At 46.8% G+C, this 15180-nt stretch overlaps 1 protein-coding gene across 1 annotated transcript in view; it reads right to left on the bottom strand.

Annotated features, from left to right (window-relative positions):
* Positions 1-13769, bottom strand: part of CACNG4 (calcium voltage-gated channel auxiliary subunit gamma 4) — a 41680-nt gene extending 27911 nt beyond the window's left edge. The window contains exon 1 of the mRNA XM_080561172.1: positions 13339-13769. Coding sequence (XP_080417298.1) covers positions 13339-13561 — 223 coding nt within the window. The 5' untranslated portion in view covers positions 13562-13769. The remainder of the gene's footprint in view (positions 1-13338) is intronic.
* Positions 13770-15180: the final 1411 nt, after the last annotated feature.

The following is a 15180-nucleotide window of genomic DNA, read 5'->3' as shown; positions in this document are numbered from 1 at the left end:
CCAGGGCAACGGCATTTCAGTAGCTCCTCAAGCCCCATATCCTCAGGCAAAATCTTCACTGTCTTCACTGAGGCTCTTGCTTACAAAATAAATACAGGGAAAGGCCCCGCTAGCAGGCAAGAGAAGGAAAGGCTGGATTTCAGCTCGAAAAGGTGCAACTTTTTTTTAGGAAGCAGCATGCAGGGAAATCTCACTCTTCCTTTCAGCGTAACAGGCCGTAGAAAGCCCTGCCCAGCTGGCTGACACTTCCTTTTAGTGAGGGGAATCTCCCCACCATGCCAGGGGCGTGCTACTGCTTTCGGCCCTGGGCTCTGGGGGCTGCAATCTCCTAGCTCCACTCAGGAGAGATGGAAACCGGAGGGGAAACAAACCATGAGCAGCTTCTGCAGAAACCACGTTGCTACGATGATGTGGTATAATTAAACAGGAGTCAGAAACCCCACCTTCATAAAAACCCACACGAAGGAGCTTGTGCCAACACTTCTACTCATCTGCAGGTTTTTAGCCTGAATCAGAGCTGAGCGAATAATGAAGATATTTGACAGTATGGGTCTTCATCCTAATCACCTCAGCATACCGTGGCATCGTACAAATGAACACGAACCAAGGGATGGGCAGTGGAAATGGAAGAGAAACACCTCTGGAAAATCTAGAAACCCAACAGACACAACTGCTGCTCCCAGGGAGAAACTCAGGATGCAGACAGTGCTTCTTACCCATCAGCAGCACCATCACCTCTTTGCTGGGTTTTGCTTCGATATTTTCAACCTCTCAACCTCCAACCCTGGGAGCTGCAATTATAGAAATGAAAACCCTCTGCTGTAGCTGTGGTGAACGGCCACGGCCCAGCAGCGGAGCCGGGCTCTTAATCCCCTTGGCCTGTGGAGCGGCACAGTGCGCTGCCGAGTGCGTGTCCACCATGGCAACAGTGGAGGAGCTCCAAGAATTCGATTTCCACCGTGCCCCTGGGCCTTGCCTTGACATCTTCATTGTTCCGCGGTAAAATAAATAAATAACACTCCAAGGGTAGCATAAAGGCAGCGCGAAATATGGAGAGCTATAGAACGGGGTTACCTAATGGTTAATTTAGGAAGGAACGTAGCATTAAAAACGTATGAGGGTGACTACATATTGATGCCGTATAAATATTTAAAGGGATGCCTCTCGTAAGGGCAGTGTTCCAAGCTACACCTAAAATAACGTGTGCAAAGGAAAATTAAAAGAATATTTCACCATTTGGACTTGTTTATCTGCCTCTGAAAGGCTTTTTCAGTCCAGCTACTAAACATTAGTATGGGAAAGGACATCAGACAAAACTCATTTTTGGTGTAATTCTCCCAAAGTCAGCAGAGTTAAACTGAAGACGATTTTCCTGGCCTTTTAAATAGAGTGTAATTTTCTCCATGGTTAGTTATTAAAAGCTATATAGAGAGATTGCTGCTGCTGTTGGAAAGGCTTTCTGGAGAGGTCACCCTGTCCCATGTGGATAACACCGGTGGCAAACCAGGAGGTTTGCAGTTGTTAAGACAGAAGAGTCCCTAGGGACTCTGACCACACCACACACCGTTGCCCGTCCCAAAGCTAAGGACATACGTCTGCTGGGAGCTGAGCTATTCCAGCTGGGCATCCACACCACCATTGCAGGAATACTACCCATAGAAATTGCTTTAAATATTGGAGGGAGCATTGCAAAGGATAGACAAGTGGACGTTAGGGCCACTCCATCAGAGAGGAAATATTCTCTAAGCATATATTGTGAGGCTCTCCTGCTGTATGTTGCCATTTGGGGGCTGGTTGGGTTTGTATCCCTTTCACCAGCTGCCCTATGCACTGGTCAAGAAAGGCATTCCCCATGCCTATTTTGGACTCCAATTCCCGTCACCTTGTCTGCATGTGGATCAATGTGAAGGGCACAAGAATGCCCACCCAAGCACCGACTGCATGTCCTCAAGACATGACAGACATTATCAGGATGGTAAGTCCTAGACCAGAAGGTTCTTATTTCTGACCAAGGAACCAAATTACACAGATGAGCAGGAGCCAAGCCCCCTACAAGGTGACATAGGCAGCTCCCCATCTAGCACACGCATTTCCAGAGTTACTCTTTGAAGGCACCTCGTTTTTCTTCTCGCCTACACAGGTTGCACAGCCGACTGCCTGGAAGAAATCAGAAGCTCAAGTTTCAGGCAGCGCAGCACTGAATTTTGTCTGGGTCTTGCATCATCAAGATAAATCTCAGCTAAACACGGGCCAAATCCAGAGAATTATTTAACCATTTTACAAAAAGCCTAACTAGAAAGACTCTTGGGATGATAACAGGGGACCTCATAATTTATGTATGTCATAACTTCCCACTGGTAAAATTAAAATGCAAAATAGTATCTCTAAACAAAATGGTTAAGCTCTGTCCCTTGGGATAGTTAAAAATTAAATGGGCAAAGCATATAGCTTTAGCATATAGCTTATAGAGGAGCTATTCTTACACTTGTAGCTCTTTGGGCTAGATTGTAGGTATTTTCTCTCTGTCTCACGGCTACAATGCTGAGCTCCAAGAAAGGATTTGTCTGTGTAGTACAGTGAGGCTCAGCAATAATTACCCATTGTGCTATGTGATGAGCCATCCTTTTGGTTCTTCAGTAACCCGTGCACCTGGACTTTAACTAAAACCAAATAATATGCACAGAAAACATTTTTATGTAAGAGGAGGTGAACATCACTAAAAATCAGAGAGCCTTTGTATGGCATGCCAAACTGCTGAAGCGAAAAAATGTCTTCAGTGAAAGGGCTCAGATGTGAGCATGTTTCAGTGCACAGCTCCAGGAAAAAACTCTGATAATAAATGTGAGCTTGTTATCGTTGCTTTTCAGTGGGAAGTAAAGCCGGAAGCAGGGTCGTGCTGGCTAATTGAAGCTTACATTTACATTCAAGCACTGCATTTTAATTATAAACTGGTGACACAAGTGTCACTTAGTTCTTATCCTGTTTTAAGTGTGCATATGTATAAGAAATATTTTCAGTTATTAATTTATTCTTGTGATCATGTTCATTATCCTACATTATGTCTATCAGGCACGTGTCTAATGACATGTTTGATGCACGCTAATTCTTATGCCTCTTTTAATACAGGCCTTACATACACATTTTAGGCTGAACACGGTGCCAGTTGGCCACCGAAACAGGTGCATATTAATGCTACAAAATCAGCATTAGTAGCTGCAGACCCATATTCTGGCCAGCTGCAACCACTTGCTCAGCCCTCCCGGGGCACAGCAGCCCTGCCAGAACCAGGGATAACCTGCGGGAGCGGCTGCAGCCAGCGCCGCAGCCTGGAGATGCCGGCGGCGCGGTCCTGGCTGCCCGGGTCTGGCCCTGATCCCAAACCACACGCCCATGGCGCAGATCCTGTGTCGGAGCCTCCTCCCAGCCTGCAAAGTGGAGCAAGTATTGGCTTTGCGCAGCCAGAGCCCTGGTACGACTCCGAATGCAGGTGGAAAATGTCTGGCCTGTTTTTCCTTCTCTGTGGGGTTTTGCTGCTGTGGCCAAAGACTGTCTTCAGCTCGAACACTGCCATTTATATACAGAAATTAAAATAAAGTAAGGAAAAGGTCGTTGGGAATTGGCTACCAAGAGGCAAAAAGTAAGTCATTAAAAATCAGACCAGGACTCCAAGTAAAAACAAGGGGAATATTCCTAGAAGGCAAGTTATGAAGGTAAACCTCTTTCAAAGCTACTGGATGGAATGGGATAGCTACTCTTTTTTTCTCCTGATTTTCTACCAAACTATAAAGAGGATTCTATTTTAATAAGCACTACCATAACGGGACATTGCAAATGAGATGTTTGAATGGCTATAATTAGAAGCAATGCTGTGAAAGCAGCACCTTGCATTACCCCTGAATACTACATGCTTTATTTCAGGTCTTGCATCTTTAAGGATCCCAAAGCACCTCCCAAGCTGTCTGCACTTGCCAGCGCTAAAGGCAAGGACGAGAGTACAGCAAAATGTGCACAGCAAAGGAGAAACACACACCAACCTCCAAAGCAAACCTTCAATCTACCGAGGAAAACCGCAGGATGTTTAATCTCATCATTAGCAGACAGCGGCACAGCCTTGGATAAATATTTTTGGAACCCCCTAAGTAACTTAAAAACCGAAATCCTATTGACTCCCAACGCAACGTAAGCTTCAAAGACAAACCTTTGCTGGAAATACGATGAGAGTTCATAAGCCGCACTCTGAAAAGATTCCCCATCATCTCAAAGGATCTTTTGTTGACAGACAAAACCGTGTTTTCACAGCGGGCAGAGCTGGGGGGATGCGGAGCAGCTCTGAGCCAAACGCGGGGCAGGCAGCTCCGAAGGCTGAGCCAGCGGGCTCAGCCCCTTGCCAGGTTCACTGGCTTGGGCTCAGCCCATGCACACGTGGAGGGGCTTTGGGATCGGGATTTTTTTCTTTTTTTTCAAAAAAAAAAAAAAGCAAAAAAGCAGCATGGCAGTTCTTAGAAAAAAATTATCTAGTGCACTGATAATAGCCATCGTTGATGGCTCAGTGAGCCATAAGATAGGTATATGCAATAAGTCGTATTTTAGCTTTGATTATATTTAGGCAATGTACCTCTGGCAAGATCCTATTTCAAGTCACAATTATGACATGTCATGGTTCCTTTTTAATGCCTTGCAGCAACAATAGATAAGCTATGCCTCTAGGAAGCAAGTAAGACACAATAACAATCCCAACATTATTGAATGCTATACTTTTGGACAGGAGATAATTTTCAGTCATACATATTCTACACCAAATGGCATTATTTAAAACACATAAATGGGAGCAAACTGATCTGAAACCTCTGGCACAGAACTGGCAGAAGCTTAAAACAGTTATTAGCTAATCGGAAAAAAAACCCAACAACCCTGGCAGCTAAATGCGAGTGGCAATTCCTCACTGACCTGGGTACCCCTCAAGTCGGACGGGGATGCTTGTCGCCTCCGAATATCTTTGAAATATTTGGCAGTAATGAGCTAATGGGACTGGCTGAGTGAGACGCATTCAAAGGGCAGAACTGAGTGGCACAATTCCAAAACAGCAATTAAAAGGGGGAATGCTTGGAAAAGAACAATAAGAGAGGTTAATTCATATCAGTGTCTGGCAATCCGCGCAGGAAATCCTGTCGTTCTGTAACGTGCTTTGCCTTTGCCCACCTCTCCGTAATATGACAGCGTGCCTGTAACGTGGTGCTCCTTCACACGCCACGGCTGACAAAAAGGGGCTCAGCTCTGCTGAAGAAGAACTGACCACGCTGCTGCTAAGTTCTCCAAGCAGGAGCCCCGTAAACACATGGGAAATGAAGTCAGACAGGGAGAGAAGTGATAACTCCAATCTCTTCCTTTTTGACAAGTATACGATCATTTTTTTTTTTTTTTTCATTGGCAGGAGGGCACAGAGATGCTTGAGAGTTAAGGAAATTAAAAATCCTGGATTTCTACCTGGGGCAGTATCTACCAATTTTCTATAGGCAGACTCTCGCACTGTTGTTGAAAAGCTAATTTAGAAGGTGCCTTTTTAACAGAAGGAAAGTTAAAACATTTCAGCAAGGAGGGGGGAAAAGAGAAAGAGAACAAAGATGTTCAGACTGCTGGATGCCACGGGAAGGAAGAGGAAGAGGGGCTGGACTATCTGCCAGGCTAAATCAAGAACTGCTTCAATGATTTCGCTGCATTTGACCCACAGCTTGCAACAACTGGCAAAAATGCCCCCAGATTTAAAGGGAAATCTAGCTAAAGTGTGCCTGGGCCAGGCTATCCATCCTGCAGGCAGCTTGCCCTGAGGCCTGCTATTTTGAGAGGATAGAGAGGCCACATATCATTAATATTATAGTAAATCCCAATATAGGGAGAGTCACAGACTCAAATTTTGCTTTGGTCCCCGGCACCTCTGTGTGCCTCTCCACACAGCAAACCAGCAAACCACCACTCTGAAAGAAAGAACACAAGCCAAAGGCCAGGAAAGAGCCACCTTCCACTCTAGAATATTTAAGGTAAAATAAGCTGATGTACCTTTGGAGTGAAGACAAATAAATAAAGGCAATAACGATCTGGGAGCAGAAGAGGGAGGACAAACTACATTGTAATTTAGCTGATCAAAATATGCCGAAGAAGTGACACACTTTAGTGCAAGGCAGAAAACAGAGAGAAGCCCTGCATGGCATTAGAGCTGTCTACAGCAAACAACCTTTTGTTCTGAAGTCATAAATGTGTAGCAGAGTCTCAGACATATGGGCAGTTGTGCATTTATCCTGTTTATTTTACTACTCCTGTGCATCCTGCCTTGCCATCTGTTGGTAAGAATTTGGATGCTGAACTGTAAGTCTGCGACATAATAAATACCAGTAAACAGAAATCCAAAATGAAGATAAGCACAAAGTAATGTTTTGAAGCAGGACCAGTTTTTCAGGGTGACAAAAACGTCAGAAAGTATGATTTATTGCCTGAGATGATTCTTGGCTCAGAAAAGATGGAGCAGCAGGAAAAGGTCCAATTGAAGGGACAGATCTACGATCCCTCCTCTTATATTGGCTTGCTATTGGCATAATTCCATCAGCTTCCTAGAAAGCAGTTTAAATTGACGTAGGTGGAAAACCAGACTTAATCCTGTCCCTCAAGGAAGACATGCTTAAACAAAATGTTGCATGTATAAAACATAAGTTGCAAGCAAAACGCTTCAAAACCAGTTAAACTAGAGCTCACACGCCTTTTCTGAGCTGGGCAGCCCTACTGCCACGTCCCAGTTTCTCCACATCATCCTTCCCCTTTTATTATCTGTATGGGAGGAAAGCGGATGGGAAGAAGGCAGTCATCCTTCCCTGTCAGGGACAGAAAGCTAAAGCAACTGGCCCCAAATCACGCAGGAAATGCAGCAAAGCCCAGCCTCCTCCTCCCTCTCCATTTCCATTTCTGGGATGCAGAAGTCACTGCTCAGCTCCTTCACACACAAACCACACAGCCACCAACTCAATATCTGGGTGCGCAGAGGTATTAATAACAGACTTCAAATTACACCGAGTACATAAGTGCTGTGACTGCGTCAAAAGAATTAAAAAAAGGAGATGAACACGCTAGCCTCTCCTCCTGATATTTTTCCTCTTTTCCCTCTGTTTTTGTAAAGCTATACAGAGCTACCAGACATGCACTCCTTCTCCCTTAGCTTTTTAAGGACGTTCACGTGTTTTGCACCTGGCAAGACCGTGACAAAAGCTATAGCTTCAACAGCATGATCTGAGCAGAAGCATTGCAGGCTGACACGACAAATGTGACAGCATCCACTGGAGAAATAATTCCTGCATTGGAATTTTACAGGAGCAAAACCACATTGCCACATTTGCCTCTTTTACCAGTTGACACTAGAGAGGGCCAGCAGAGCTGCCAGGCAGCAGGGCAAGCCCTGAAGGGGTGCAATGGCCACGAGCTCCTGCCACTATCTAAAATAAGTAATAAAAGCCCACGGCAGAGGGGGTCTGCAAAAGGTAATGGCAGCTGGAAGAAGCCCAAAGATTACATTACATTACATTGCAAAGGTCACTGAGAACCCCAAAATGACTTACTATGGCTCTGACAGATGCTACCACAAATGCCATCTGCCAACCAGATGCAACACGCAGTATGATTACACACAGAGTAAAAAAAAGTAGCTACAGCGCACCACAGCCACAGGTATCCAATGCGCCTGGCCCAGCGCATCCGTGACTCTTTGCACATGACATTTCTGAAACTTAGGTAAAGCGACTATTATCCACATTACATCTCACACAGATGAGAAAGCTTTACAGCTGGATTACAAATACGCTTTCATGGGTTTACAGCCTTCAGGGAGTATCACTAATGCACAGAAAGTCTTTGGCTTCCAAAGACTTTTAGCACTGGGCTAGCTGGCACGCTGAAAGCCACAGAAAAAACCCAAACCCTTCTGTAGCCTGATAGCTCCCTACTGGCTATATAGTAGATCAAGTTCAAGAAAGCAAATTAATTCATTAAAGCGACATATATTCAGTCAATTAGCTTCAGCTCTCTGTTTCATACAGTGTCTCAGGAAGAATGGATGTTTTGTTACATCAATACAGTCATCTGAGATCCTCTGTTACAAATGTTCAAAGAGGTGTAATTAGGAGATGTGTTTTATTTTTTTGAAGAAGAGAATAGCTAATCCCTTAATCTGTCTTCTGATGACAGTTCCTCCAGCAGAAAATTTCTCAGTATTTTAAAATATGTTTTACTACGGACAATATTTTAAAGAGATTGAGCTCTGTTTCCCTAAAGATTGCTCCAAACTCCGAAGCTCTCTCCAGCAAATGGAACACAACAGAAAGAAATTAACCTAAAAAGGCTGTCAAGAATCACTCAATCACTTTCTGACAAAACCCCACTGCTTCAAACACTGTTGAAAAGATGTCGGTGGAGCTCTAAGAATTGCATTTAAAAACAATCAGTGCAGCACGAGCACTTTCTCAGCAGCATGTGTTTTACCAAGGAAACAGAGATGGTATGAGCAGAGAAAGAACGAAAACATGGGCTGAAGCTCAGAAGAGTCCTTCTCTAGCGTGTTTAAATTTGTTTTGAAAGATTTTTGGAAAGTAGTTCACCTTTCGGGACCTATGAAGCACAAGCAATACATACAAATATATATATATATATATATATCACGCAGTACATATATATATATATATATGTGTGTGTGTATATATATTCCAAGAAACAGGCTCTGGCATGCACAGAACGAGTTTCCATGGCAGAGACACCCATTTGTGTATTCTCCACGTGCAGCCACTATGTTTCATAGTGTGAACACAGGCTCATACGCCTGCGAAGACTGAGAAGCCCAACCATCTTTGTGCCTGTGGATATAATCTCAAGGGTCTTGACTGATATTAAAGTGATACAAAACTTGCTCATGGACATGTACAACTTTGGAAATAGCATTTGAAGATAAAGCCTGCATTGTATTTAGTTTATTATAAACAGTGGTGATGCTACGACTTCCTCGCTTTGCTTTGAGAATACTAAAGAATATTCATTCTTTTTGGATGAACCATGAATTTGCAGTACTGATGGATGGCAGGCTTCCTTTATTTGCTTGCCTCAAACATTTGTATAAGCATTTTTATTTTGTTTTCAAGAGTATCCATGGAAGCAGAGAATGCGCGTGCCACAGTCCGTGTTTGTGCACCTTCATCCAAGGCAGAAGACTTGCACATAATTGTGCAAATGTGCGTTTGTGCAAGTTTTCAAGTTATAAAAGATTCACCGAATCCTTTCTCCTGATTATAGATGTTTCAGCTACCCTGACCGGAAGGACAAATGGTTCCATGTGAATTAAATGTCCAATTTCACCACTTAAAAATAAACGGCAAACAGGGAATACTGAATGCAGTAGACACAATGGGTTCAAAGCAATTCATATTCTGAAGTGTTTAATAAAATACTCTTTGAATAAATTTAAATTACAAGTACATTACTTGATTTCATATCTAGATGTCACGGGGCCTGCAGAGCTCTCTGTTTGAGCAGTCCTATTAACTTCAGCATGATTGTTCATGAAGATAAGCAGTTTCAGTGGATAAAGTGGTGCTTTAAAATCTTTTTTTTTTTTTCCTTCTAAGTAAATACTTTAATAGCAGATCCTCCTTATGAGTAAGACTGTGTGAGGCTTACATAGTAGTGCTGGACATTTACTGTAGGAATAAGGGCTGCTGGAAAATTATAGTGGTTTAATCCTTCAGGTTAGCTTGACCACAACAGGATTACTCATAAAACACAGCATCACCCTCCGCTGCATTTGCAAGACTCTGTTCTTCACCTCCTGGACAGTGAGCCACGTGAAATGGGGCTGATTTGCTCTTATTATTATTTGTGGGCTGGGGTGCAGACTTTGGCTGTGGCCAGGATGGATGCATGAGGACTTCACCAGAAACTTCACTCCAGTGAGAATTTGTCTTTAGCCGTCAAAACTGCAGTTAATGTAGGTCCGGTGTGGCCCCAGAAAACCCAAACCCAACTTTGCCAGAGAACCCCTTGACCATTTTACTGAGCTCCACTGCAAAGACTCGCTTGAATAGCATCTAATTCTGCTGCACACACATTCATACCAAGAATTACTTTAAACAATTTCCTACCTAAATAATTACCTTAGCTGTAAGTTTTAAATCCATGCAGAAATACTGCTATTGTTTAAAATCCACTCAATGAGCCTCCTACCTCCACCTTTGACAAACACACTAAAGGAACAAAATTGGGATTGTATAGGCGAGAGTTTGACTAATGTATCATTAATGCTGCTTCTTGAGTGACTAAGCTCCATAGTAGTGCCGGCTACGAGTGCTGAAACATGATTTTGTCCCCACGACAACCGCAGCTCCAAACAAAGCCAATATGCTGGATCCCCAAACTCCATCACTCCAGTCATCGTTACGATGCCAATTTGCTGCAAAGTGTTATCCCAAAGAAGAGAAACAGAAAAATGCCGAGGAACGCCTAATAATTTGGTTGGAAGGCTATTCTTTTCCTTTCTGTTTCCGCAATTCTGTCTAAAATCTTGGAATTCGGGATACCCAACGGGTGACTGTTCAAACACACAGAACACGGATAGGTTCATGGATATAGTTTAGAAATATTTTAATGGAAATTTTCAACTGACCTGAAATTTACTCTGTGTAATGCTTTATTCATGTCAACAGCAATTTAAGAGGCTGTTCAAGATATTTCCAGCCTTTGCACATTTGTGTCTTAAATATGTCTTTTTTGAGGTAAGAGTGAAATGGTGCCTAAGACCACTACAATAAATTAAGTTGGCCTTTATAATTATTATTCCAAAACAAAACAAAACAAAAGAGTTCTAAAAATAAGTGTGAAACCAGACCATTTAATCACATATAAAAATCTATAAGTGAAATTATTTTCTTGCCGTGTCTCCTCAGAGTTGTAACTATTTCTTCACTTTTACTAAAAGACCCATCCACTCAGGACAAGTGGCATTCTGAAACAACCCAGGGGATGGTGCTTTAAATTTGCTTCTAGAAATGGTTAAATTCTTTTGTGAAACAGATGAACCTTTCCGTGTTGAAATCAAGGTCCCACGGCATGGTTTAGAACACTAATATTTTCATGTATCTATCTGTATATTTTATCTTACAAAGACAGGCCATATGAAAATGTAGCCGAGAACGTAGCCTCTGTTTCTCTTATCTGTGAGCAGACGATGGTTTTCTCAAATTACTCATTCTGAGCACATATTTGACAACTTTGTAATTTGATTAAGAGCACTTGAATTTTGCGAAGAAAAGCTCAATTGACGTTGAGGGGGTCACATGAAACACTTTCTTGTCGCCTGAATTGATGAGGGTTTAAGGTCTCCCTGCACACCACTGCTAGGCGCAACCTTTCCACAAACACCCCCGCGGATTGAACGTGCTCGGGAAGGCAAAGGCAGTGCCCCAGAGCTCAGACAGCATCACAGGGCACCGCTTGCAATGCTGCCCATTCCTCAAGACTCCACTGACTTCTCGTTTTATAAAGTTCTCACTTAAGCCCAGTGGAAATCCACACGAAAACTCCGCTGCTTTCAGCCAAAGCTGCACTTGGTTTCTATGAATGAGGTTCCTAGAGGACCATACAGAAAGCCTGCTGGCGGTAACCTCCGGGATTTCTCCTGGAGACAGCAGGCCTGGTCCAGCAGAGCATGCCCGGCACCTCCCGCAAGACGCAAACCAACTTATTTTCCGTGAAATGCAGAGCCTGGGGACGCTAGAACAAGCTCAGCGAAGATCGCAAGATTTGGTTCAAGTGAAGGATGCTCAGCATCTCTCAGGATAACTCAGAGGCTCTCAGAGGCAAACCCACATTTTCCAGGTGTCACAAAAGCCCACGCCGAGAGTTACATTTCCTTTAGGCGTCACAAAGCCAAGCATTATCATCACCAGAATAACTTTACATTTTGGTAATTCTTTCTCTCTTCTTTGTCTAAAACCACTTTTGTGTCCTGCAGCTATTCTATATATGCATATTATTACTAGGTAGCAAATGTAGTATTTTAAGAGAAAACTGCTTCTTACACTGCAGCCTTGAAAGCTTAGGAAAAGGAGAAGATGAGAAGAGATGCGACAATTGGGTGCTCCTGTGATGCCACGGCCTTTTCTGAGAAAAAAGCCCTCAGAATATATCTGCTAGTCCCTCAGCTCCAGCTGGACTCCTCTGGGCTGAGCCATCTGTCAGTTAGAATAACGCAGGGAACCAGGTCCGTAAAGTTCATGTGTGCTAAGTTGTGCTGATTGAATTAGGTGCGCTGCAGCCGCTGTGCCAGGCGCATTATTGTACCAAGGCAGGCTCCGGTGTACCCCCGCCCCACAAGCCCCAAAGCAGCTCAGGGAAAGCCAACAGCTTTCCCTCCCCGTGCTCCCTGTTACCAGCACCGCTCCCTGTTACCAGCACCGCTGGATGAACCCAGCAGTGAGGGGGCTCAGCACCCTGGGCCCCATACCCAGTGCCACGGGGACCTGCCCACGTCCCACGCTCACAGCTCCACGCTCGGCGGGCAGATGTTGCTTCCCATCTGGGCTTTCCTATCAGCCCTGCCAATTCTCTGAACACCCATGTGCTTCTTTGTGCCGGTAGCTACCCGCCACACCTCCTCTACCAGCCCGTTTTCAGAGAGCCACATGTTTGGCCTCTGTGGGGAGCGGGGCATCATTGCCCCCACCTCAGTCTTTTGGCTAACGTTTTGTTCAGTGCTGACCCTTGGGCCGGGTTAAGTGACCCCGAGCCCACGCTGAAGCACTCAGCAGCAACACCTTCAGACAGGTTCCTGGTATCTCTGAGGGTGGACAGGGAGGAACTTGGGTTCCCGCTGTCCTGCCCAAGAGCAGCGGCTGAGCCCCCAAACCCCTGAAACCAAAGCCCTGGGGGCTCACCAGCCTCGAAGCCTGCAGGGCTCAGAACCCCAAGACGCCCCAAATCTTCAGGACCCCCCCCCCGAGCCCCGCAGCCCCCGGGGTCCCTCAGCCGGGAGCTGTTGCTTGGGGGGGCGCAGACAGCCGCGGAGCGGGGCCGCCCCCCCGGGGCCAAGCTCCCCGGGGCCGAGCTCCGCATCCCGCCGCCCGGTTCCCATGGCAATCTCGGAGATGCCGGTTGCCACGGCAACGCCATCCTCCTCCTCCTCCTCCTCCTCCTCCTCCTCGGCCGTGTCCGAGGCAGCGGCTCCCGCTCCGGCTCCCGCTGGGCTCTGCCCGAAGACCCCGGGCACGGAGCCGGTCCCCCCCCCGCCAAGTCGCTCCCCCCCCCGGCCGGCCCCGGTACCTTCGAGGCAGCAAATCCTCCAGAGCCCCGAGTGCGTGAGGTCTCCCCTCGCCTTCCTCGGCGGTCCCTGCGCTTCGTCCGCCGTGCTGTTGGTGCCGTTGCAGATGTGCGCGCTGGAGTAGAGCCAGTAGTCGGTGCCGATGGCGATGGCCATGAGGCTGAAGGCGGCGAAGGCGCCCACCGTGGTCAGCAGCATCTGGACGCCACGGTCACACCACCCCATGGTGCTTCATAGTCCCCGGGGGGGGGGCCGCACGACACCGCCCGGCACCGGCACCGCTACCACCGGGAGCAGCAGCAGCCGCCGCCCGCGGGAGGCAGCCGAGTCACGGGGCGGGGGGCGGAGGCGGCGGGGGGAGCCTCCTGCCTGCCTCTGCCTCTGCCTGCCTGCCCGCCCGCCCGCCGCCCCCCGCCCCGCCACGGGGCCGGGCTCCGCCGCCAGCCGCCCCCCGCCCCGCCCCGGGGGTGGGCAGCGACCGCCCGCCCCCCCCCCTCCCACCGGCTCGGGGCTGGGGGTGCCTGGGGGGTGCCCGGGGGTCGGGGGGGCGCGCAGCCCTGGGGACCGCGGAGGGTTGGGGCTAAAGGTGCTGCAGCCCCCCCCCCCCCACCCCTCCAAGGCACCCCCCTGGTCCGGGGGGGCTCAGCCTCGCCGTCCCCCCGCAGCCTCGCTCCGCTGGCAGTTACGCAAGGAGGTTGGAGGCAAGTGGGTGGCTTGCTGGTTTTCTCCTCTTTGGGAGGGGATGGAGAGAAACCAGCACCTGGGCATATTTTCTTTTGGAAAACCAAGGGGAGAAATATCTAAACATTTATTTATTTATTTATTAAAACCACGTTATCCTGCCTTCCAACCCTGACTCCCATCACCGCGAGCTGACAAGTCAGTCCTGCCTCCACCTCATCCAAGTGACAAGCCAGATGAATGGGAAGCCTTCCTGATCAGCTAATGCGTTTGTGTGGAGGGCACGTGGCAGCACACCAGTTTTATGTATATGAATTAGGGAGTGGGAGGACAAGAGCTACAAACCCCGAGAAATACAGCGCTCTTCCCGAGCAGTGCGTGGATGGCTGCAGGTGCTTGTGTGACTCCACCGCTCAGCATACCAACGCAGAGACGCTTTTCAGCTGCTCGTCCTTTTCACAAAAACTGGGAAAGCAAAAAGCAAATACAAATTAAAAGCCGGTCTTTACTTCACAGAGACTCGGCAAGTTGCTCAGACACAAAGCCCATAAACACAGAAATGCTCCAAAGTTAGATGCTAGGTTTAAGCATATAAATTATGCTTTACTTTTCAATTGCAGCTTATAGGTCCAATGGTGCCTTTGCAAAACAACCCTCTAAATTAATGTCTCCATTAGGGATGGAAGAATGAAAGCAGGTAGACTCAAAAGCAGAGCGAAGCCTCATTCAGAAAAAACGAATCGAGCATTTAAATTTAATGAGGTTCAACAAACTTCTCATTTAAAATATATGTTTGTACCTGTGTGCTTTGGGGGGTTTGGACAGAGAGGGAAAATGAGATACTGAAACAGCAGGAGAGAAGCTATTTCCATAGCTTTTAAACCTATTGAGCCTTAGTTAATATTATTTATTTGCATTATGGTATTGCTTATGGCCGGCTCTCCCCGGCAAGGAGCAGCGGAAGGGCTGGGTGAGCTGTAGCCGGGGCAGCGTGCCTGCTTGGTGCAGAAATAGCCTCCCGCGCTCCCAGTCCAGATGTGCAAACAGAGGCAGGATGAAGTGGGGTTGGTCTGGTGGCTTCTCAGCTGCCTCTGCCAACAGAAAGGGGGCATACAACTTGGGGGTTTTCCATGGGCTGGGAGCCACCAGCCCCGCGGCACCCA

The sequence above is a fragment of the Anser brachyrhynchus genome, assembly GCF_964034855.1.
Source record: "Anser brachyrhynchus genome assembly, chromosome: 18".
NCBI classification, from domain to species: domain Eukaryota; kingdom Metazoa; phylum Chordata; class Aves; order Anseriformes; family Anatidae; genus Anser; species Anser brachyrhynchus.
This window is presented reverse-complemented; position numbering and strand designations above follow the sequence as displayed.